This window comes from Varanus komodoensis, unplaced genomic scaffold (genome assembly GCF_004798865.1).
Source record: "Varanus komodoensis strain SLA01 unplaced genomic scaffold, ASM479886v1 scaffold13_3, whole genome shotgun sequence".
Classification (NCBI taxonomy): Eukaryota; Metazoa; Chordata; class Lepidosauria; order Squamata; family Varanidae; genus Varanus; species Varanus komodoensis.
The window spans coordinates 13,336,201-13,360,773 of NW_025335409.1; the positions used below are offsets into that span (position 1 = coordinate 13,336,201).

Sequence of the window (24,573 nt, forward strand, 5' to 3'; positions counted from 1 at the left end):
AACCAAGAAGACAACCAGCACTGAGTTCCCCTGCACATGTCAACAAAGCTGCTTCAACCTTGAAGCCTGAATCCAGACTGGAATGGCTCTAAAAACAACCCATTTCTTCCAAAACACCTGGATTTGGGACACCATCATCTTCTCCAAAACTTTGCCCAAAGTGGAAGATTAAACATGGGATGAAAATTAGTTAAAGAGCATGAGCCCAATCCTGATCTCTTTAGCTGCTGCTTTTCTAAAGGCAGCTCAGACAGTCTTCCTCAAGGAGGTGTTTAATAGTGCTAATGGTCCAGTCCATCTTCCAGTTGTTTTGAGTAAATAAGATGGGCAAGGACCAAAGTAACAGATAGCATTTTCAAGTAGCCTGACAAACTGAAATGTATCTATTAGAACATAACTAGAAGGATACCTCTATCTTTAAACTTGTCATAACCATGGCATCAAATCTAGTGAGAAACAGTTTTGATTTAATGAACCTGGGGTTTAAGAGCTCAAGACTGGGCTGCTGGTTCAATCCTCATCCCTGCTTCTCTAAATGAATCTTGGAGTGAGACTAGTTTGACTTTAACCAGGTTTTATGGCAGTCACATGAAGAAGAAAGTCAGCAAGAACGTACATAGGAGGAGAATTGCATACCATGCCACAGCCTGCTCTCACTCCTAAGGCTAGAATTGAGCTGTAGGTCAGAGCCCAAGAAACATGGGAAGCCAACTTTTGCCCAGTCAGTCTACTTTCTGACCTAACTCCATACTAAGTCTTCTGACTAGAAGCAGTTCTCCAGTGTCTGAGGCAGTTGTTACCTGATCCTTTTAGCTGGAGACTCCAGGAATTGAACCTGGGACATTTGGAAAGCAATATATGCATCTTACCTCTGAACTACTCGGCCCGATCTTTAATTAGAAATATGTCTCATTGAAATTAGTGGGAGCTATGCCCACATAAGAATGCAGTCACAAAGTATTACAACAAAAGTCATGCTATAGGTCACAAGGCCAGCACTTAATGTATTTTGCAGTTGCTCATCTTTGAGAACCGAGTGTCTTTCAATATCTAGTCCCACTTCTGTTTTGGGCAAGTTGCTTCTAGCTTATTGAAGGATGCACCATAGAAACAAAGAGGAAAATTACAAGTCACTCAAAATTACCATCCACTTTTCAGTGTGATATTACTTTTTCAGTTTTATTCAAAAGTTTGGAATGAGATCTTTCTCTTGAAAGGAATTCAATCTGTTCCCCCTGTGACTCCATTAACTGGTGTTCTCACATTAACTGTTTGCCATATGAAGAATTACAGAGATCTTTCAACTACATTCTCTTTCTCCTCCATCTACTCTTCATAGGCTATGAAGAATTATGTTGCCCAATTAATTTTTCATTGCTCTAGTTATCCCTACATACTACATTATTTATTCAGCATACTTACAACTTTTAAAGCAAGCAGCCAGTTTTAAATCTTGCCCCTGGACTGTAAGATCCATAAAATTTAACTGATCTTTATTCAAAGGAGCAAATTCCCTTCCAAAAATGCAACTTCATGCTAGCCTAACTAAATCTTCCTCTTTACATACCTATTCTTAGCTGCTCCACTTAATTACTGTTTATCACATTCCCTTGCAATAACAGTTAAAAGAGGAAACATGGCAGTTATCAGATATGTATAATTTATGTTTGTTCTCTACTCTAGATAATATATGTACAATGATATATCCATTATCTATACTCACCTTTACAAAATCAGAATCTTATTAAGCTGTTCAGGGGAATGTGGGAATTCCTTGGAAGCATATCTGAGTTGGCTCATTCCAAAGTTCAGTAATGGTAGACAAGCTCCTCTGAAAGACAGCTTGCTCACCAGCAAAGATCTTCCACTGCCACATATAGCTGCAGGAAAGTTCTGGATGTGTCAAAGACTGCATTCCTAGTTCACAAAGGGCCATGCAGATGTTCAAGAGAGCTACATGAATGAATGTGTGCCCTGGAGCAGGGGAGGGCAAATTTGGGGGCACATCTGGCAATTTGAGAGACTGTTCTGGGTACAAATCGGCTGCCATGGGAGGCATTGCTAGTCATAAAGGACAGGAAACATAGCCAAATGATCAAGTGCAAGAAGAATTGGGTCTCAGCTTCAATTTGCAAAGCAATTCTTTTAAATCCAAATTCAGTGCCAAAAGTAATCTATTTCACAGAAGGTGAATGTTCTATGAACATTTCATCTTCCATTTCACTCCTGCCAGCAAACACATTTCCCCTACTTTTTTCTCTCTCACTCGGGGTCACCATCCCCATGTTCTTCCTCACCCTGGCTCATTATTCAGAGACTCACTCAACTGCACTCTCTTGCTCTCACACAGACACTGGCCTTAGCAACCTTGGGAAGCAAGTTGCCCATCCTTGCATGAAAGCATGACACTGGCATTGTGTAGAGATTCTGTAACAAGTTAATGAGGAAAAAGCAGAATATTGAAAACGACTGACTGGATCCAAAGCTGCCCTTTCTGGCTCAGAGGAAAACTACTTCTGGCAAAAAAAAAAAAAGTGTGCAGGAGGCAGAGGGGGCACAATGACACTTTTGGATCTTATATAAAATATTAAACCAAAAACTTGTAGAAGTTCTCTAAGCTCTTGACATTTAAATCATAATCAGCCGGCTCTTATTTTAAGCTGCGAAGAAAATTATTGAATGGGAAATGGCAATGTGTAAAAAAGGCTGAATTGTGCCCTACTTTCCGGACGTTTAGTTACAGCAGGTAGCAGCTCACTTTAAATGGCAGTAATGCACCTGGACTTACATACTTACAATATATATAGTTTGATTCTGTAGATCAGGTGCCACAGTTGTCCGTTTAAATAAACGTACAAAGTCATTGAATGTGTCACAGGAAACAAATGGAACATCATTTTCCTTGATGGAAAGGCACTGCAGCTGTCTCAAAATTTCTTCTAGGAGCAGTCTTGAAGTAAAACATTCGATACAATTCACAAACACATGGGGTAGCTAAAATGAAAGAGAATTAATTCAGGCTTGCTTTTATTCATACTATTATAAGAAATGGCAGAGAAGGGGTAATATTATTCACATACATTTCTTGTACTAAAACTACAAGTCTTCAAACAACCCAGATCAGTTTTGCAAAGTAATGCACCTAACAAGCCCATTTGCAAAGCCACGCCACAGTTTTCCTGCTGGACTCAAAAGATCTTAGGAAATTCATTTACTATGATGACTAGCTGCAGAAGTTAACAGCAATCAAACTGGGATCAGGTGTTAAATGCATCTATTATAGTATTAAGTATTTGAATCTCTGGAACTCTTTTCAGGGCAGCTAAGGATTCCCAAAATTCTTTGAGGAAAATCTTACTGGATTAGTACCCACACTGATTGCTAATAATTCTTGAGGAAGCAACAAAGATGAACAAAACCAAAGGCTTTTGAGGTCTCTTCTCCCCCTCACCAGATCCAACACCCTCACCCAAAAAGCTTTCTGATTATGTAGTACAAATTCATTATTCTTTTTACCTCTAAGGTTTTCAGAAGAGTCTGCATCACATAAGTTTTCCCACTCGATGTGTGTCCATAGATGAAAAGGGATGGAAAGCTAAAATGCTGACGCTGGACCAAAAAAAAAAAAAAAGTTTGCTTTATTTTTAAGAAGTGCAGCTTGGTCTTTCTTCAGTCAAACAGAAGTTTGACTCATCAAGTTTTCTGCTGGATGAAAAGCTTGACAATAAAGGGACTCTCTAAAAACGCAGCAGCTAAAATCCACCAGGGCAACTTATCTACTTGATTTTATAATCCACTGAATATTAGGGAGCCTGGTTCAAAAGCAAGAATGGCTTGTGTACAGCAGTGAAACCCCTAAGACACGACGCAGCCTAAAGCCAGCACTGAAACTCCCAAAGATGGTGCAGAAATGAACAGTGTGAGTGGCAAAATCTAAGACTTCATGGCAATAAGCCTTCAAAATGGTATATACTAATAGCTTTTGAAGCACATAATCATGAGAGCACCTAACCATAAGTTGCTTGAAATGCCAATCTTGCTGGAAAAGTAACTTATAAATACAGTAAAATAAACTTATTGAGTCATAGCAACATCACAAACTGAGTTAATAACTTCATGGAGTGAAAGCAAGGTGGGTCAGTATATTCTTATGGTTTCAGCACCATCGATACCTGTGACAACAATATTTATTTTTTTTTTGAATGATTGATTTCTCTATCACCTAACAACAGAAGCATTCTAAGTGGTAAACAATAGTACAAAATACAGTAAAATACATCATACAGTGTATGCCAACATTTAAAAACACATAAACAAAAAAGATAGATGCTTGTCCCAAGGAGATTAGCGTGAAGTTTGATGGCTGTACAGGAATAGCAGAAACAAGAGATTCAAGGAATGAATATGAACAAATTGCAGTTGTGCCACTTCATCCACACAAAAGGTGGCTTCTGAAGAAAGATTTCAAGGAAAAGGGAGAGGATGCAGTGGGTTATGTCACAAAAATTTCAGTGTTGGTGATAGTGTTCAGAGCCAATGTGGTGTCATGGATAGAGTGCTGGACTGGGAATCTAGGAGATCTGGGTTCTAGTCCTCACTTAGCCATGAATCTCACTGGGTGACTTTGCATCAGACATTCACTCTCAGCCTAACCTACCTCACAGGGCTGCTGTGTAGATAAAAGGGAGCTAAGTAAGCTACCTTGGAAAGAGGAAAACAGGCAGCATATAAAAGAATGTAATAATAAATACATTAATAGTTTGCCACACTAAAGTCACTAAATGAAACTTGAAGGAAATTTTAGGACAAAGTCAGAAAAAATCAAATGTACAATGAACTTTATCAGATTTGTCTCATCCCCAGCCGAAAAGAATCAGGAAATACCAACAGAAGTCTCCCTGAAAATAAGCATGCAAACAGAAAGGGGGGAAAGCCTCAATGGACAAGACAGAAGAAAGCTAGAGTCTCATTCAAATCATGGCATGTTTTCATGGAGAGGGATGAAATATTTTCTGAATGTGACCAGAAATCAAAAGAAGAAAAGCCAATGGTTTGTGAGTATAATTAAGTATAATTTACACACATCCTTCATGTCTGATAACTTTTTCAATTAGCAAGAAAAGTCGCACATGCAAACTTTTGATTAAGTCAGGAACTTATTTCTTAAAAACCATTCCCCTAAATAAATTAAAACAAAAATGGAAAATGCACTAATTTATTCTGCAGATATAATGCTACTTTCCTAAGCACCATGTAGTAACTTTTCAGATATATGTATATTGTTTGAACTAATACTTCCAAACAAAATTGATAAAAGAAAGCAGGTAAAGTGTTTCCAGACAGAATAAGATTTGAGTAACAATGGAATTTACTTCTTTCACATTACTATCTTCCAGATAAATGCCCCAGTAAATCAAAAAGTCTTGCAGTGCTTCCTGAAAGCACAATTTAAACATTCATTTTCATCTTGCAATTTATTAGATCAAAATCATCCCTACTGCAAAATAAACTAAACTAAAATATTTTTAAATTTTCATTTAAAAACAATCTATACCCCTTGCCTTCATGGTGAATACATCAATACTGCATGTTTTGAAAGTTCATCTGGCAAAATTAAATGCAACAGAAGATTGTTGACATCAGTTTTCATACTGTGAACCAAATGACATGTTCCTCTCCTAAAGGGCTTGCATAGATATGATTAATTACACAAGCATGCAGATAATGTCAATCCTCTCTAACAAAGCCCACAATAACCACTGTACCAAAATCCATGTGATGTAAAACTGCTGAGGGGACAGATGAAGTATTTTTTTCATTACAACTTAAATAAATGCTATCCCATCTCTTTTTATAAGCTACAAAAATATGTCATTGTTTTAAAGACTTTTTGGTACAGACAATGAGCCAAACATGTTCCACTGCAAATTTCATTTCAGTCATGAATCTATGTGCAAGTCTTACATAAGCTACTGTCTGTTTGTCAAAATGTCCCATGTGAAATATGAGGATAATATTGGCCTATGCCTGGGTTTGTAAGGATTAGCTACATTATGTAGAAAGTTAAAGAAAAAATTAGAACATTTTCTACCTCAATTTGTCTGCCAAGGAATCAGAAGCCTCATACACCGCAAAATATTCTGTACTGTGTACAAACAAAAACAGTCACATAGCAGACTACCTAGGCAGGCCTATCAGATTTCCCATGTAAACTTCAACTGCATCCTAGGGGAGAAAACACACACACACACACACACACACAGAGCGAGAGAGAGAGAGAACCATATGGGCAGCTGCATACTACAGGAAGTCCTTCACAGTGGGCAATCAGTCTTTCAGAAAATCCTGTCCCTGTCTTTCAGAAAATCATATTTATATACAGAACCCCTAACTATGCACCAAAGATCCCCAGAACAGTCTACTCAGGTTGGGAGAATACAAAGAAACTATATGTAAAGAAATTTGAAACCTCAGAAAGGCAGAATAATTACCTTCACCCACAGCATACTGGCAGACTAGATAACATAAAATGAGCAAGGCCCCATCCTGAAGTTCTGTCAACATCCCTCCCTATACCCTTTCTTTCTTAAAAAGTTATTTTGTCTCCAAGGAAAGAGAGCCATGCAGCTTTATTCCACTCTCTGCAGAGAGAAAGGCAAATGGCAAAGGCTTTGATGAATTTGGCTCCTCCAAGCACTGGCTGAGACAACTGGGATGGGAACAGTATAGGAATGAACTTAGCCAGGACCTGTACTTGCAACCAACCCTTGGTCAAGAAATGTGGGGAAATCCTCAACTTATCTGAGATCAGAGACAGCACAGCAAAGGGATAAAGTTACAAACAAAGGGGGGGGGGACACTTTGTTATCTCTGGAGATATAATTGGGATGCTCCCTTGATCAGGGGGTGATGATTGGGAAGGGGGCAGGGCATGGGAAAGGGAAGGGACAGGGGCTACAGAGGGTGCTCAGCCTGCCCTCGACTGGATTGGGCTCCAATGCAACATGGAACAGATCTGCAAACCAGATCTTGCCTTCACCGACCTTAGGGAAAATGCATCATATTTACTATGCATTAATATAATTATTTAATTCCCTCATTAACTTGTTGCCATAAATGCGTATTGAAGTCGTATGTCTGTACAAAAGAATTTTATAAAATCTGTCGCTTGCCAGAATTTTGTATGTCAAACCTTACACACATTAACAGGTTTGACCAGTCTCCTGAGTAATCAGGAGAAAGATGACAGCACGAAAAGATACTGTAAAACCTTTATTTTCTCCACAGGTGAGAACAGAGGTGGACAACATGTAACTGCAGTCTACCAACATCTGTGGGGCCGCATCAGCTCATGCCAGTGCTGAGCGATGATAGGAGCTGCAATCCCATATCTGGATGCTGTGAGTTGTCACTTCTGGCTTAGAGAGATGTGCAAGGAATTAACCTACTGAAAATATTTGAATGTCATGAAAAAGAAAAAAAATGTGAACGTACTGGTGCTCGATCTCTCCTGCTTGGCTGCTTCTGCCAGCAGGAGCGATTGAACAACATACAGCAGCAAATTTGTTCATTCCCAATAGTGTGACAGCCAGCTATGGCCCTTGTATCTTCATAGCATCAAGACAGCACTTTCCCTAGAAGCAAAAAATGACAAAGCTGAGGCTGTCACGCTTTGGGCACTTCGTGAAAAGGCAAAACTCCTTAGAGAAGGCAATCATACTTGGGAAAGCTGCTGGTAAAAGAAAAACGGGAATACCAAATATGAGATGGATTGACACCGTAAAAGAGGTCACAGGCTGGAATTCACAAGAGCTGAACAGTGCTGTCACGGATAGGAAATTTTGGAGCTTTCACACATACAGTTGCCGTAAGTTGAAGATAACCTGATGACACATTAACAACAGCATCTTAATAACCATCCAGTTAGACAGGTTATGGTAAGGTGCCAACTTGCTAATGGACCGAAAACCTAGTACACTCTAGATCAGGGGTGGGCAATTAATTTTCCCATGGGGCCACATGAGAAACTTTGACAGTTGTTAAGGGCCGGACCAATACACTTATAGCTCTGCTCAATATATCTCTCTATAAAAACAATAAATGAAACATTACAATGAAAATGTGGAGCACAGAACAACACTATTTAATGAATATTCACAAAAACAATAGTATTAACATTAACATTACATGAAAAGCAATAAATTCAATTCAATTTAGTAGAACCTTCAAAATAAAAGCAGTACAGTTGTATTGCTTGCATCTATATTACGACGATATATATTTGCATTGACTTTTAATTTGCCAGTGACCTCATGCGGGCCAGTCAGGGTCAGCCATCAGGCCGGATGTGGCCTGCAGGCCATACAATGCCCAGGTCTGCTCTAGATGTTTTGGATTAAAACTCCTATAACTAACCCATTAGCTGTATCAGCTGGGGCTGATTAGAGTAATAGTCCAAAATATATGGAAGGCTGCAGACTATATGCTCCTTTGTGCAAGACTTCCCAGGAAGCTGCATGCAAAGCAGAGATTTGAACCCAGGTTTCCTTGCACCAACACCAAACTAAACAGAAGTGAAACAAAACCCTTCCTTTCCAGCAAGTAAACAGCACACTACCCACTCTGAAAACAAGGCGTTTTAAAGTGCAATCAGAAAAAATAGACAAATGTATGATACCTCTCCAAAGATTGACAATAAGGTGGAGACTTGAGTTTCTCGACAAGGCACCAGGCCTTCCAAATGAAGCAATATTTCTTCAGGATACTCTGGATGTTTGAAGATAGGCATTTTAACTTCTGTTTCTATAACTAAGTACTTTCACCTGGCAGCTTCCAGGATGCAAAGAAAATGGATCTGGAAAACAAAGCTACAGTTATTTTAATACTTCCTGTGAGGTCATACTTACCAAATACAGATTGACAGATGATCACTAATTTTACAGCATATTGTTCATATTAAAATTAGTAAGAAAAATGTTATAATTAAGTGCTCACCTGAACCCCAAGACTATATTGGTCTCAGCCTTAGACAAATGTAAGATTAGCATCAGCCCCCAAAGTCTTCCAACCAGATAATTAAAATAGAACAATTACGTTAACAACAGAAATGTTAACAATGCAACTAAGGTATATATGAGGTAACTCTAAGATGCATAAAACACTACAATATTAACAAAAGCAATGTGTAGGACTTTAGATGTCACCAAATTCAAGGGGTTAGAAATGGGTTGCATCCAGGCCAAGTTACCTGGCTGTATATCCCATTGAAATCAATGTTGAATTTGCATTGATACCAAATTTCTTTCCAATATTCATTTTGTGATAATCTGGCAATTATATTCAAATAAACAGACCAAGCCTACAAGCTAGGCTCCAGCAGTATGTGGACCGAGAACTACCAGAAGTACAGGCAGGATTTCAGGATGTTCCAGAAAAATATCTACTTCTGCTTCATTGACTATGCTAAAGCCTTTGATTGTGTGGATCACAACAAACTGTGGCAAGTTCTTAAAGAGATGACCATCTTATTTGTCTCTTGAGAAACCTACTTCAAGAAGCAACAGTGAGAACTTGACATGGAACCACTGACTGGTTCAAAACTGAGAAAGGAGTTTGGCAAGGCTGTATACTGTTGCCCTGCCTATTTAACTTATATGCAGAGCACATCATGAGAAAGGCAGGGCTGGATGAATCACCAGTTGGAATTAAGATTGCCGGAAGAAGTAACAACAACCTCAGATATGCAGATGATACCACTCTAATGGCAGGAAGTGAAGAGGAACTAAAGAGCCTCTTGATGTGGGTGAAGGAGGAGAGTGCAAAAGTTGGCTTGAAACTCAACATTAAGAAAACTAAGATCATGGCATCAGGTTCTCTCACTTCCTGGCAAATAGATGGGGAAGAAATGGAGGTAGTGAAAGATTTTATTTTCCTGGGCTCCAAGATCACCGCAGATGGGGACTGCAGCCAAGAAATTAAAAGACACTTGCTCCTGGGCAGGAAAGCTATGGCAAATCTAGACAGCATACTAAAAAGCAGACACATCACCCTGCCAACAAAAGTGTGTATAGTCAAGGCTATGGTTTTCCTAGTTGCAATGTATGGTTGTGAAAGCTGGACCATAAGGAAGGCTGAGTGCCGAAGAATTGAGGCCTTTGAATTGTGGTGCTGGAGGAGACTCCTGCGAGTCCCTTGGACCACAAGGCGATCAAACCGGTCAGTCCTAGAGGAGATCAAGCCTGACTGCTCTTTAGAAGGCCAGATCCTGAAGATGAAACTCAAATACTTTGGGCACCTAATGAGAAGGAAGGACTCCCTGAAGAAGACCCTAATGCTGGGAACAACTGATGGCAAAAGAAGAAGGGGACGGCAGAGAATGAGGTGGCTAGATGGAGTCACTGAAGCAGTTGGTGTGAGCTTCAGTGGACTCTGGGGGATGGTGGACAGGAAGACCTGGAGGAAAGTTGTCCATGGGGTCACGATGGGTTGGACACGACTTCACGACTAACAACAACAAAGTCTTCTACTTTAGGTTCCCGATCCGGACTGGAGTCGTGCATCTACTGTACAACACATGAACCGAAATCAAATGATTTAGCTGATTCAGAGCAGATTTAAAGTCACATTTCTCTGGAAACCTGAAGACTGCCTTGTGGGGAGATGAGTCAAAACCCCATGCCCTTTCTCCGTGCATACGACCCAATGATCTCTCTACACTGCAGGTCATAGGCTTGGGCCTGTTCTGCCAGTTATCCTTTCCAGACCGACCACGCGTGTCACCCAGACCCCAGGGCGTTGGACAGGCGTGAAGGGGCCGCTCGCTTGCTTGCAAGGACACAGCAGCTTCCATTGTTTTAAGAACCGCCAACTGGGACGCTGCCGGACCGTGGTGTCGAATGGGCGCCTTGCCCAAGGAACGAAAACAGCCTTTGCGTGCAACCCTCTTCGCAGCTACCCAGAAGCCAGCCCCACTGAGCGCAATGCATCCGACTCCCAGGTCAGCGTGCAGCACAGCCTGGGCAAGCCAGTGGCCGGCATATACCTCCACCTGCCCTTCAGGAAAAAGGTCTGTCGAACAAACGTCTACCTACGGCCAAACAAACGGCTCCCCGAGTGAAGCGCACCAAGAGACGGAACAGCCGGAGTCGGACCGCTCATCAGCCGACCGGAGGAAACCCACGTGATCGCAGTCGTTGCGGGGTAAGCGCGAACTGATTTGATCCCTAGGTTGTCACTCACGCAGTATTAGCCAACGACTTGCGAGCGAAGGCGGCAGACAACGCCCTCCCTCCTCCCCCTCGGGACAGAGCCTTTTCCCGCGGTTGCGAAGATTCGCTTCGAGGGGTGCTTTAGAGCGCCCGGCCTCGTGACACGTCCCGTCGGAGCTCGTCCCAGCTAGGGAAACCTGCTGCGGGAGCCCAGCTTAGCATCGCCGTTTATACAGCTTCTCGGCTACTGGTTCCTCAGCCGTCATTAACATGAAATATTGTACCATTTTACAATTCATTTAATTTCCAGCTGGCTTAAGCGGAAATGAACAGCGCACTTGTGAATTGTGCTGCTGGAAATCCCAATCCAATATTGTATATTCAGTCCAATGCAACTGGCTCCTAAGTGTGTTTAGAAGTGCAGTTTAATCTTGAAACTAATCCCAGTAGGAAAGTGGTAGGGAACTTGTGGTGGTCCAGATGTTGTCGGACAGCAAATCCTATGAGCCCTAGCTAGTACAGCCAATGGCGAGGCATCAGGACTGATGGGAGTTGCATTCCAACACCATCTGGAGCACCATATGTTCCCAATTAGGTGTGTGAGTGAAAAAAGCATCGAACTCAGATTTTATTGTAATAGATTGTTTTTCTGTACTGCCCAATAATTGAAGTTCACTATTTGGTTTACAAAGATTAAAACTTTAAAAATACATTATAAAAATCTACGTACATAAAGACATTCAAGAGAGAAAACACTAAAATGTAAGACCTGGTTGAACCTCATCATATGCTACCAAATGCCTGGGAGAGATAATAGAGTTAACCAGAGCAACTGGGGAGCCATCACCGAGAAAGCCTTCTCTGTTGCTTTCTGATCCTCCCTCACAGCAGTCACCTGGAAGAGGGCCTTGGATGATGGATGCAGTGTTCAGGTAAGTTCATGCCAGGAGAGTGCTCCATCAAGTATTGTGATTCCAAGTTGTGTAAGGTTTTCTAGGTCAAAACCAGCAGCTTGAATTGGACTAGGAAACATACAGGAAGGCAGTGCAAGCAGGCAAGAATAAAGGTTCTGTGTTCAGAACTTTTGGTATCTGTTATCATCCTGGCTATGCAGAAGGCTCTGCTTCTGAACTACTGTCAAAAACATCCCCATGTACAGCACATTGCAGCAATCTAACCTGGAGGTTACCAGACCATAGACAACTGAAAAAAGGTTATCCCTGTCCAGATAGAGGCGTAACTGGCTCACCAACTGAAATTGGTTGAAGGCACTTTGTGTCACTGAGGTTGCCTCAGCCTGAAGAGATGGTTCCAGGAGAACCCCCCAGAATACAAACTTGTTCTTTCAGCAGGCCTGCAACCCCATTCAAAACAGGCTGGGCACTTGCCATCCAGTCAGAAGCTTCACCTGCTAAGAGAATCTCAGCCTTGCTTGGTTCAGTTTCAGTTTGTTTGTCCTCATCCAGTCCCATTCAACTGGTGCTCTCTAATCTAGCAATGTCACATGCATTTTTCCAGGGCATTTATATCTGTCCCATTGGCCACAGTACTCTGCTAAGCCGCAGCAGGAATAAAATAATGGTGGGGAACTCCTATGAAGTATTCCCTCAGCATCATTTATGTAGGCCACCACCTACATATTAAGATTGTTCTTCAAACGCACACTAAGCTATCTGCATGCCAAGTATAAACTGTTCTTCCCTGCCTCTCCCCGCCCCCCCCCCCCACAAACATTACATTTGTATGAAGTGATTTAGACTTTCTAAAGCAGTATTTGGTTTCATCTTTTCAAGTTTCAAACCAGTTTCACCACAGGCTGACAGAAGCTCCCAGATTCAGTCCCCCGTTTCTGCAGCTAGAGCTGGGCAAGATGCCAACTTGAAATTCTGGAGAGCCACGGGCAGTCATTGCGCTAGGTAGATATTATTGAGCTAGGTCGATGCTCTGTCCTTACATAAAGCTGCCTCATAATAGCATGCACACTGTTCCTATGCAGAATATAGATCAATGGTGTGGAGATGCAGAGAGATCAAATTCAAATATAAACATTCTTATATATGCTGGGAACAAAAAGAAGTTCCTCTTGTTTGTTGTCTGACTGAAAGAGACAGGCAACACCTGCAAGTGTTGTTATTTTTTTTAAAAAGACTCCTTATTGTTGATGCACACAAGCAATAGAGAGTGAGACCATCTCCAGTTGGAACCAGTTGCCACAGTCAGCATGCACAGCAAATTTATTCATCTATCTTTTTGTAATTATTAGTAACAGAAAACATCATAACTGGAAACATTCAGTTAGGTTTGTACATGGTTATCATGAACCACAAGGCTTTTGAGGAACAGAGGGTTATTTTATATTTTCAACCCTTATGTGTCTGTCTGGAAGAACACTAAGTAACTGGACTTTGTTGTTTGGTCATCAGGAAAAAATATTTTCTTCATATATGTCTATTCAGAAGTAAGTCCCATTGTATTGAGTGTGATATGCTCCCAAGTAAGTGTGCATAATCTCCATTGAACCTTCTTTTGTGTTTTGGCCTAAAGCTCTCATCAGCTATAGCTAGCATAGCCAACAGTGAAGAATGGTAAAGAGTTGTAGGCCAAAATATCTACAGGGCCACATTTTTCCCATCTTTCCCCTAATCCATCACCACTCATTCAAAAGCTCTGCCTTCTTCTCTTTGCCCTGTCTGGTTCAGGGCATATTGTAATGCATGGGCAAATTCCAGCAGCATTCCACCTCACAAGTTCTTCAGCATTTTAATAAAATGCTGTAATTCAAAAGGGACATGGAACAGATTTCACCATGTTGTGAAATATAGTTATACAGCTCAAACAATGGACCCCATGAGAAGAGCTGATAAATTCTAATCTTTAGTAAGTAGCACCTATGATACACACTGAATTATATAAGTTTGCCAGGCCTGGTAGAGGTGATGCAGAACAGTAATTGTCTGAATCCTCACTTTCTACCCCCACCATGATAATCAATGTCCTAGCCTTCCATTTTTGCTGTTGTGCATGGAATTATACTTTGCTTCCTCTGCACAGTGCATTAGAGTGTTCTGCAAAATTCTTGACTTTGCATTGCTCAAATAATATGCTTTGTATTTTTTGAGAAAACCTGCTGTGATGAAGACTGAGATCTGCTAAATAACATCTGTACAGACACATGTGTGTGTCACTCACACTTAAAATCCTTGCAGCAATTTTGTTGTTCACACTCAAGCTGTATTTCATGTAAGTATCAATCCTATTGCTACAAGTTTCTACTAAGACATGAAGAAGAGTTAAAACTGATGTGCTTCATGTTGAGGCACAAAAATAAACAAAACATTTGAACTGCAGAAAAAGACACTCTTTGTTACAGTAGAATAAAAAGGCTCAACACAGACATGACTTCGCAATCTATAAAACTTTTCAAGAACAGCTGCATTTTACTCTGGGCTGATAAACTGCTTACTGAGACTAATAGAAAAATCCTGTCCGCTACTCAGCTTGATCTCTTTCCTCAACCTATTTTCTATGAGCATGCAGCTGTCTTGGTCTTAGGTCTACATGTCAGCAAAAATAAGCTTGGCACATTAACAAAGGAAGAACAACTACACAGGAAGTGGGGGTGATTCCTGTCCCTCTTCTTCCATCATTTCAGAGTACAGACTAAAGATTTATCAATAAAAGAATTAGGAAACCTTCAATTAACTTGGCTGATATGCTGTATAATTGACCAATGCTAGAAGTGTGGGCAACTTCTAGCCCTCCAGAAGTAGTTGGACTGTAATTCCCATCAGCATAGCCAATGGTGAGGGATGATGGGAGTTGCTGTCCAGCAACATTTGAAATGTCACAAGTTGCCCTTTGCCATGTCTATTATACATAGCAGGGACAATTTGCTAAGAAAATGAAGCACCATATGGGAGAGACCAACTCACACCCTCCAACATTTCCTAAAGGAAAAGTAGAAAATGTTTGTAATGTCCTTTTCCTCATACTGAGAATCAATGCCCCAAAACCTCCTGCAGCAGTACTCTGGACTGTCAATACTTCTACTACAATTGTATGCTGAGATTCTTTTTCTTTACAACAGGTTGTCTTCCTCCATCAATTTAAAAGCCAGGAGGCTGTTGTTTTTCCTCTTTAACTTAAAAGATATACTTAGAAAAACAAAATTGCCGGACAAATCACTAGTTCCAGGGTGGCCATGTATCGTCCTTTATAGAGGACAGTCCTCTGTTCTAGTTTATCTTTGATAGCTGAAAATGACTTCACAGTTTTATAGTCAGGACTGACCTCCTTTCTCACCTTTCTCTCTCAACTGTTTTATCTGTCTTCAGAACACCAAGCTCAGATTTCATCAAAGTATTACTTGCTCCCCCACTCAGCCTGCTTTCATTGACTTTTTATCCCTTGCCTAGGATCTGGATGACCACTAAGACAATTTCCTTCTTTTCTGCTTTCAGCTTAAGATTCTACCAGTTTTAACACTGCACATTCTGAAATGTGTTGTAACATTTGATCTTCAGGGACCTAGATTAATTGTCAGGCTGAATTTAGACATTTCTTTTAGATAATAGTATTGCTACTGAAAACTCCAGTGAGTCATCTTGTAATTAATGGCTAACATTGACCCCAGTTCTAACACAGCAGCAGTTCTATGATTAATCCCATCCAATTTATATATTCTTCTACATGTAAAAAATGGGGTATTAAAATGACATTTAGTTCCATGTGGCTCATTCTATGTCTGCCTGTAACAGACTGCAATGGTGTATGGAGCAACCAGTTCCAACATGAAGAGCGAGATATTGGTTCAGTGGCGAAGATATATTTACACAACATACCTATACATGGACATTCCAGTCATTATGATAGATATTACAGGAACAAAAAAATGCCAAAAAACCTGGAGAAAAGATTAAATGTAACCAAATAACCAAATGTAATCTGGTTAACCATAATGAAACTAGATGGTAATGAAACACTGTCTAGCACATAGTATTGTTGTGAGCTTGGCTGTCTGATTATTATGAATGGCTCTATCATTACGCATAAAAAGTCAAGGATGCGAGTGTGTCAAGATTTAGAAAAACAATTTTGATGTTCTCTTAATGGCTGTGGATGTTTTCACCTGCATAGGCTACTCACCTTCATAAGTGGGATCTGAGACTGTTTATGTACAGTATTTCTATAGTACTTCACATTCAAACAGATTCTGGAATGATGGTCACTATGAGGTTAAAACAAATAAACGCATTTAAAAGACTGAAAAACAAAATTTTCAGCAAGAAAAGCCTTTCTAGAATATGATTATCTTTAGCAGCATTGTCTACCTGACCTCCCAAGGCAGGAAATTCCACAGATATGGGGCTGCCATGCTAATGACTCTCTTCCAATCAGGCCATGGGTTACTATGGAACCACAAAGAAAATGTCTTCCAATGATGTCAGTGACCAGGCAGTTTGGTACAGGAGAGGTACTTTCTCAACTATCCTGGCTCCAAGTTGTTCATGACTTTGTATACTGGTACTAGAGCCTTAAACTTGCCCTAATAATGAATTGATTGCTATTGCAGTTCCTTCAGCAAAGGAGTTGCATGCTGAAAAAAGAGCCACTTTTTTCAGTACTAACTCCAGCTTTCAGGGCAGCCCCACATAAAGCACATTGTAGTACAGGTAGTCCCAAGGTTATGAATGTCCACATTATGAAAAACCCATAATTACAAATGTGTGGACTGCTATAAACCCTATATGGATATCTCTAGGAAATGCCATGAATATCTTTAGGGAACTATGTTTGGTGATGCATCATCAGTGGCTGTGCGGTTCCCTAGAAGTGCAGTAGTCATGGTTATCCCTAAGGAACTATGAGATATATCTTTAGGGAACTGCACTATGTACTTGGCAATATGTCATCAGTGGCAGCCTAGTTCCCTAATGATACAATATTCATGTCTTTTCATTCTGTGCCATTGGCTTGAGTGTACCTAAGCCAGTGTGTTCTGAGGCATGTGTAGGATGCTAGGTTTTCCTATGGTTTTTCTTTAGCATTTGCCCTTGCAACCAGGCCCTCAGCTGCTATAAGTCCACTTAAGATCAGAAAAAGGAAAGAGTTGCACAAACAACCCTTATTTCGCGTGATTCCAGTACAACCCCACCCCTCTCAAGCACCACAGTCAAACTCTGACTCTACAGCACCAGGTCTATCTCTATCATCATCAGTTAATGTTAGGCTTAATGTTACCTCAAGAATGTTCTAAACTGTTTTAGGAACTGTTTCTTTTTGCTTTTTTACAATACAATACTGTATACCTACACACATACATACAGATTCTCTCTCTCTTTCTCTCTAGTACCCACAGTTACTTTACTATTACTGTGTTGTTATTATAATTCATACTGTATCCATGCTGTATTGTGTTTAAGATATTTCAGTGAATATGGAAGTGCTTCTTAACTGTTTTATACACATAGACAGGTAAAATCTATACATATACTAAGACAAACATTTGGCTTATTCATGCGATCTGACTTACATACAAATTCGACTTAAGGATGTTCTCAGGAACAGAACTTGTTCTTAACCTGGGGACTACTTCTAATCCTTTCTTGAGGTTGCCAACACTTGTATCATTTGTGACCAAGCTATCCATGTCAAAGAAGGGCTGTACCTAGCAAACCAATCAGAGATAGAAAAGGCATTTCAATGACAGCAAGGCATTGAGGAATACTTCCAGACAATAAACCTTTCAAAGTAAGAGGCACCCCAATCTAGAACAGGCAATGAGCCTATCTTGCAGACAGGAACCACACACCTGCAAAACTTCTGTCTTTCCATTATTCAGCTTCAGTTTGTTGCTGCTCATCCAGCATATCACTGAGGCCAGTCCCTGATTTAGGGCTTGCACAGCCTTTCATGATTCAGTTGTCTCAAGTGAATGGAGCTGTGTGTCATTAGTAGACGGATCCCTCCAAATCTCCTACGAACCACTCCCAGCACCTTCATAAAGATGTTAAATAATACCAGGGACAGGATGATACCCTGCAGAGCCCTATCACTCAATTAGCAGGGGTTAAAGGATTTGTCACCTAATGTTACTCATTTCAGAGGCTGCCTCAGTATGAAAATGGAAGTCACACTGGACCACTGTCCTGGGCTGTTCCAACACTAGAGGCCCGCTCTGCCAGCTCAGCTCAGAATGCTGGGCAGGAGGGTGGCATCTACACCATCAGCACCTCCGATCTGTCTCTGTGACCCAACATCAGGTGCAACTCTTCAAGGCTTGCTTCAAGGCAGATTGGTCTCCTGGTGCCAACAATGGAAGTTTGGTGAATCATGACAACTCCCTCCATGACAGGTGCTCTGCAGATGTATCTGTGCATGTGTGTCAGTCAAACTACACACTCTCTTGTATTTTTCTTCCTTCTGTACTGCAAATAACAACCACTTGGGAGAGAGCAATCAGCATCAGGACCACAGGGTCTTGATGAAAATCATCCCCACAGCTGCCATGGACTCAATAGAAATAACCCCTCTGAAGCTCTTTGGGCACAGGAAGGCAGCTCCCATTAGTTTTGAGTTGGCCTTGAAAAATGGCACCTTTGGACTAGAAGGCTGGGGGACACAGGAAAGATTCTAGCTGTAGCTGAATGAAACGGGTTGTGGCCCTGTGGGGGTGGTGATCAAGGGGTTGTCTAAGCTCTCTGGGGTTTATTCTGCTGTATATTATTTATTTATTCATTAATTCCTGTGCATCCCATTAGCCTAAGATTTCTATTCATTTCACTTATGCACTGTTTTTATTTGTAATATACAAGATATATTATGCTTATGATCCCAAACTTACTATAGGGCAGCCTTCCTGCATTTGGCACCCTCTAGAAGTTTTAGAGAAGTCGCAGTAATCATAACTACGTAGGCTGGGGCTGATTAGAATTAAAGCCAAATCATCTGGAGGGCACGACCCTCAGAAAGGCTGCTCTATTGGCTTCAGGGGAACTAAATTCTGGGTACATAGGATTGTGCTGAAGTTCTTACAATGCTTTCGGGTCCAAACAAAACTATCTGATTTGAAAATGATGATGACCCAGAGTACAATGTGAGTAGGGGTTTTTGCTGTTGAATTGTAGTTTGTCATTAGGTGTGAACCATGCACTACGGTTTACTCTGGGTTAATTGTGACAACCCAGAGTTCACAACCCAATAACAAACCATAGGATCTCTTCCTGAGTTGTTCATGGTTAATAACCCAGAGTTAAACCATAGTGCAGGTTTTGCATGTAATGACAACTAGTAATTTAAATTTATGATTCAGTGAAAACCCATACTTAACTTATACTCAGCCCATACTCTGGGTTGTCATTGCTTGTGAACAAGATCACTACCTGTCAGGATTGTCCTGGGAAACTCCTCCCAGTTTGGGGAAGTGGGAAATATGGAATACTACTAATGGTACTATGTATCAACATACCATGAGGAATTATGCTTTGACAGAGAGTATGGTTTTTAAGTGCCATTTTCCCCCAAAGGCACTATGAAGGTATGTGAAGGCACTTTATTTCTCTTCAAAAAAATAAAGTATCTAGTGTCTTAAGACAGAAAAAAGCAATTTTGACATGATTCACAGTAATAATAACCTACAGTATTCCTTCTATTCCATTGGGCCATTTGATTATTTAAAACTAGTATTTCTTGTGAAAGGTCAAGAAAATCTGCAACAGATTTTTCTTCTTCTTCTGAAGCACTTAATATATTTCAGAAAGTATGCCAAGGCAAAACTGTGCCATTTCCCCCAGGATTGCCAACCAACCTGGCTTTCCTAGTCCAACTAGTAAAATTGTTTTCAATTAGCTAGCCCTTTTCCCAGTTTGGTGCCCTCAAGATGTTGGATCACAATTTCCAGAATCCCCCTGCTCAGCATATGAGCAGTGTCACTGCTAATAAAATGTTCCACTGCTGCTTCCCTGTGAGCCCTGGCTTCACGACACACTGGCTATTAGGTAGCAATAAGGGACCATCAGGAATAGTCCTTCGTTTGTACCTTGCACGGTGTGTTATCATGCCATCTAACAGCATGCATTGATAGCAGGAGCTGCCGACATATATTGGAAATATGAATCAATATGTAAATGTGCTACCATATGCATAATGAAAAATGGCAGATCAAGTATGATAGATGCATGCCAGAATATACCTCAGATTGGAGGATCTCCAGTCTCAGAACCCAGAGGAAAGCTCATTATGTATATCCTGTTAATCTGCAAAAGAAAATGCATACAGAGAAGATCATTTCTAGAACTGAGAGATGTGCTCTGACATGATAACCAGTTTAACCACCCCACCCCCCTTTTTTGGTTTGGTCTCGCTGAGATTTGAGCTAAACTACAGAAGAGCTCTGAAAGAGAAATTCACAAATGGCTGGTTAATAGAAAATATGGAGAGCTGGTATTGTTCATATTTGTTTAATACTGCTGCTATCACTACAAAACTGAATAGAAGCCTAATCCATAGGAAGGATTCCTTTTTTTCTTCTTCATTTTAGAACCACAGTGAAGCTGCAATTTTGCTTTACAATGCAGAAACAATTGTTACATCCCCATCTATTTTTTAGTAGCATTTATGGTTTGAGTGGAATAATTGGACAGTGGTCAGCAGTAGGAAAGACAGATTGTACAATGTGCTATGGAAACAAAACTGCCTTATTAATCCAGGTACACCTTGGTATCTATCCCACTACTGGACTTAATATGTCACCTGGCAACAGAAGCAAATGCTGACTTTTCATCTGCCTTGTATTACTGCTTCATTCCATTCTTGTTCACCATCTGAATCCATCAAGTCTGATCCTAGTCTGCCCATTGTCTCTTGAAAGTACATTAAGGGCAAAATCCAGTGCCCTCAGCACTTGATGCAAGTAAGACTCCATTTTTTACTCTCTCCAGAGTATGTGTGGGAAAGCTGGGGTGACATTTAGATATGGTGGAAGCCAGCACAAACCCATCACAATATTGGAATAAACACCTTTTCACAAAAGAATGTGGAAGTGCATATCCAGACCATGTGGAACCTTAATACATTCTCTGTCTCCCTGTTCTCAGTGTTTTTTCCATCAAAATAGCTGCAATTCTTAGTCTAGGGCAGTGATGGCGAGCCTTTTAGAGACTGAGTGCCCAAACTGCAACCCTTATTTATGTAAGCCGTCCTGAGGCTTTTGCGATAGGATGGCATATAAACATCACAAACAAACAAATATATAAATACCCACTTATTTATTGCAAAGTGCCAACACTGCAATAAAACCTGAATACTGAGGTTTTAGTTTAGAAAAAATAACTCACAACCAGTCCAAGAAAAAAAAAAATTCTTGGCAGCACACTGACCGGCCATGCAAAAGCTCGGATGAGTCGCAGCTCGTGACGTCATTGCCTGGCACCGCTACTCCTTTCCAAGCATGTGCACGGCCCCTGTGTGCACTGTTGTCTGATGCTTGGCTGCTGGGGCGATGCTGGGGTGACTTGGCATTCATGCCATAGGTTCGCCACCACTGGTCTAGGGAATGCAATTCGAATGGTGATCATATTGGTGTGTTTACACTAATTAGTAATCCTAATATCACCTCTGTTTTATTGATTTCTATATATTACATTTAAAAAGCTGGAGGATTTATTGTCTTTCAGAGTTGCTATGGTGGGGATAAGGAAAACATGAGCTATGCAAATAAAGACATGGGCAGGGTTTGTTATTATGGAAAGAAGCATTAAGCAAGTAAGCAAAATGCTGCCGAATATGGAAGACCAATTCAGATCAGATCATCTGGGTAGGGTAGGATGAAATCACAGCTGCAAAACTAATTGAGCTTGTTTCTTAATATAACATACCCTGCATTTAGAAAATAAATGCAATTGCTCTGCAGTTCCATGCTGTTTCCCTCCCCAATACTAATACCCTAGGATGCTACAATCTTTTCTTTACTGCTTTCCCCCTCCTGAACCACCTAGTTATCTACAACTAGACTAGCAAAAGAACTGAGTCGTGTGTCCAAAGTTAAATGTAAATTCTTCCCATGTTAACATCTCGCTGGAAACTACTGATTTGATATCATGATAAAAGTTACTGTTCCACTTAAAACTTTCCTTTCTGGCATTATCCAAGCCTTTCATGTTGTTTGCTTGTTCTAAGGCATACTGCATGCTCCGAGTCACTCTAGAAAAGATCAAAGAAAAATCTGGTTAGCACCCATGTAACTTGCTTATGAATCCAGGCTTATGTCAAATAAATATTACAGAGGGCAAAAAGGAAATCCTTGACTGTAATTCAATTAGACACCTGCATAAATCCCAAAGCTGCTGTGTTTAAGTCTCCAAGAGGGCAATAGTTATTTCTGTGGCCCTTCTTGTGAGAGAGAAAAGAATGTTGCCAGGAAGCAATATTCTGGAAGCACCCTACCTCATTCCATTCTGTCTGGAAAGGAAGAATGGACAGATCTAGTAAGCGAAGACAAAATGCACTTGACATTTTTCACCTAAACTGTCTACTGAAATGGACAAGGGAGTGACCTTTATAGACTGGTATGGGACCTCCTGAAATCATTAATGCTCGATCTTCCTCTGCTCCTAATCGAATCAAAGCAGCACTGTATCACCTATTGATTTTCAATGGCCAGCTAAGCAATTTCAAGTGCCCTTTACAAGAACTATTTAAAATTCCATCTAAAACCTAGATGCCCCTCTTCAGTTAAGGAGGGAAAGTCAACTTTCTTTTGTGCATCTGGAAATTGCCATTTCAGGGCTGCCAGGCTCTTTTGTCAACCTTTGTAGTGAAGAATCTTTGAATTCAGTAGCCATATTTAAGAGTTCCTGGAAAGCAGGGTTCAGTAAATCATGGGGTGGGGTGGGGTGGGGTGGGGTGGGGGCTGTCATGCATAGGTTGTGCCCCACATAATGTGATACACAGCATACATCTTGTATGAGCCCTATGCATATACAGCAATACAGGAAACATGATAGAAACATAGAGTATAAGGCAAAACTCGGCACCTTGGTCCAGCTAGCTCACTACTATTGGCACTGACCAGCAGTGGCTCTGCAGGGTTTCAGAGAGATTAATAAAGTCAGTGTGGTCAAGTGAAAAATGCAGAAGCACAGTACAGCTGCCTTCTAAATTTTCCCAGCAGAAATATAGTAGAACATTCAAGCAGCTTGAACAACCAGTCGTTTAAATAAAATCAACTTACAGCATGCAAGTAGTCAAATGCTTAAATCTTTGGCAACTTTGTGATCAGCATTTTCCAGGATTAACATTCAGCAAGCTCTGATGGCCAGCACTAATAGAACATTAACCTCCATTCTTGTTCTTTTATTGGATGTTCCCAGTTATGTGTGTATCCTGACATGGGGGATTACCCATGTGAATGATTGTGGTTGACATATGGAAGTATCGAAATTGGGCCAAGAAACAAGATGTGCCTATGCACTCAGCAGCTTTCCCCAACCTGATGCTCCCCATGTGTTACAGCTTCAACTCTCATCAGTCCCAACCACCATAATCAATGGTCAAGGATATTAAGTCATACTCCAAAACATCTGGAGGACTTAGTTAAGATAGGGACTTGGAATCAGAAAGACATTGTCAAGCTCTGGATGCTCTCTTCCAAGGATATCAGGAGGTTGCTCTTGGTGAATTAAAGGAATAGCAAGTCCAAATAGTGATTCTTGTGCCCTGGTTCATCTTAAATGCTTCTTTAGGACAAAAGGCAGATACTGGGGTGAATGCATGTGGGATGTAGCATCCCAAATAGCTTCTTGCTAGCAGATATTTCTAATTCTCATTAAGTTTTACAAGATTGCCTGAGATGAATTCTGAACCAAAAACTCGTTTTCATCAGCAGAGGCACTCTGCAGTCACTATGATAGTTCTTGTAACATGACAGTCCTGGTGTGTTGCAAGGCAAGGTACAATGATCTTATCTGGCTACAAGGGAGCGAGATAAGGTAAATGACATTTCTTTCTGTTCTACCCAATTTATAGACCAGGAACTGAGATAGAAATTAAGACTTATTTAAGGCTATACAGAAAACCCATAGCTGAACCAAGACTTCAAATCATGGAGTTAAGTACAATCCAAAGGATCAGAATGACCAATGAAACTTATAATACATATATACACATGTGCTTAAGCAGGATCTTTAGTATTTCAGCTCAGATTATGAGAAGAATCCATTTTCACCCCATGCCTAAATCTAGTTTATCTATCTAAACAACAAGCAACACAACTGTATCTTAATATAAATGCCGTTGGAATGTTTCACTGCCTCACATTTTATAAAATCAAAGCTGACTTTTCTATAAAATGTTACATTAAATCATGTTT

At 40.6% G+C, this 24,573-nt stretch overlaps 1 protein-coding gene across 5 annotated transcripts in view; it reads right to left on the reverse strand.

The window, feature by feature from the left end:
- The window catches only part of ORC5 (origin recognition complex subunit 5), a 92,515-nt gene extending 81,338 nt beyond the window's left edge, over positions 1-11,177 (reverse strand). For 3 of the 5 annotated variants that reach the window (XM_044423393.1, XM_044423389.1, XM_044423392.1), the window contains exons 1-4: positions 11,087-11,105; positions 8,678-8,854; positions 3,517-3,609; positions 2,797-2,994 (exon numbers count right to left, since the gene is read on the reverse strand). In XM_044423393.1, the coding sequence (XP_044279328.1) occupies positions 2,797-2,994; positions 3,517-3,609; positions 8,678-8,788 (402 nt within the window). In that variant the 5' untranslated portion in view covers positions 8,789-8,854; positions 11,087-11,105. The other 2 variants (XM_044423390.1, XM_044423391.1) reach the window with 2 other exon arrangements.
- Positions 11,178-24,573: the final 13,396 nt, after the last annotated feature.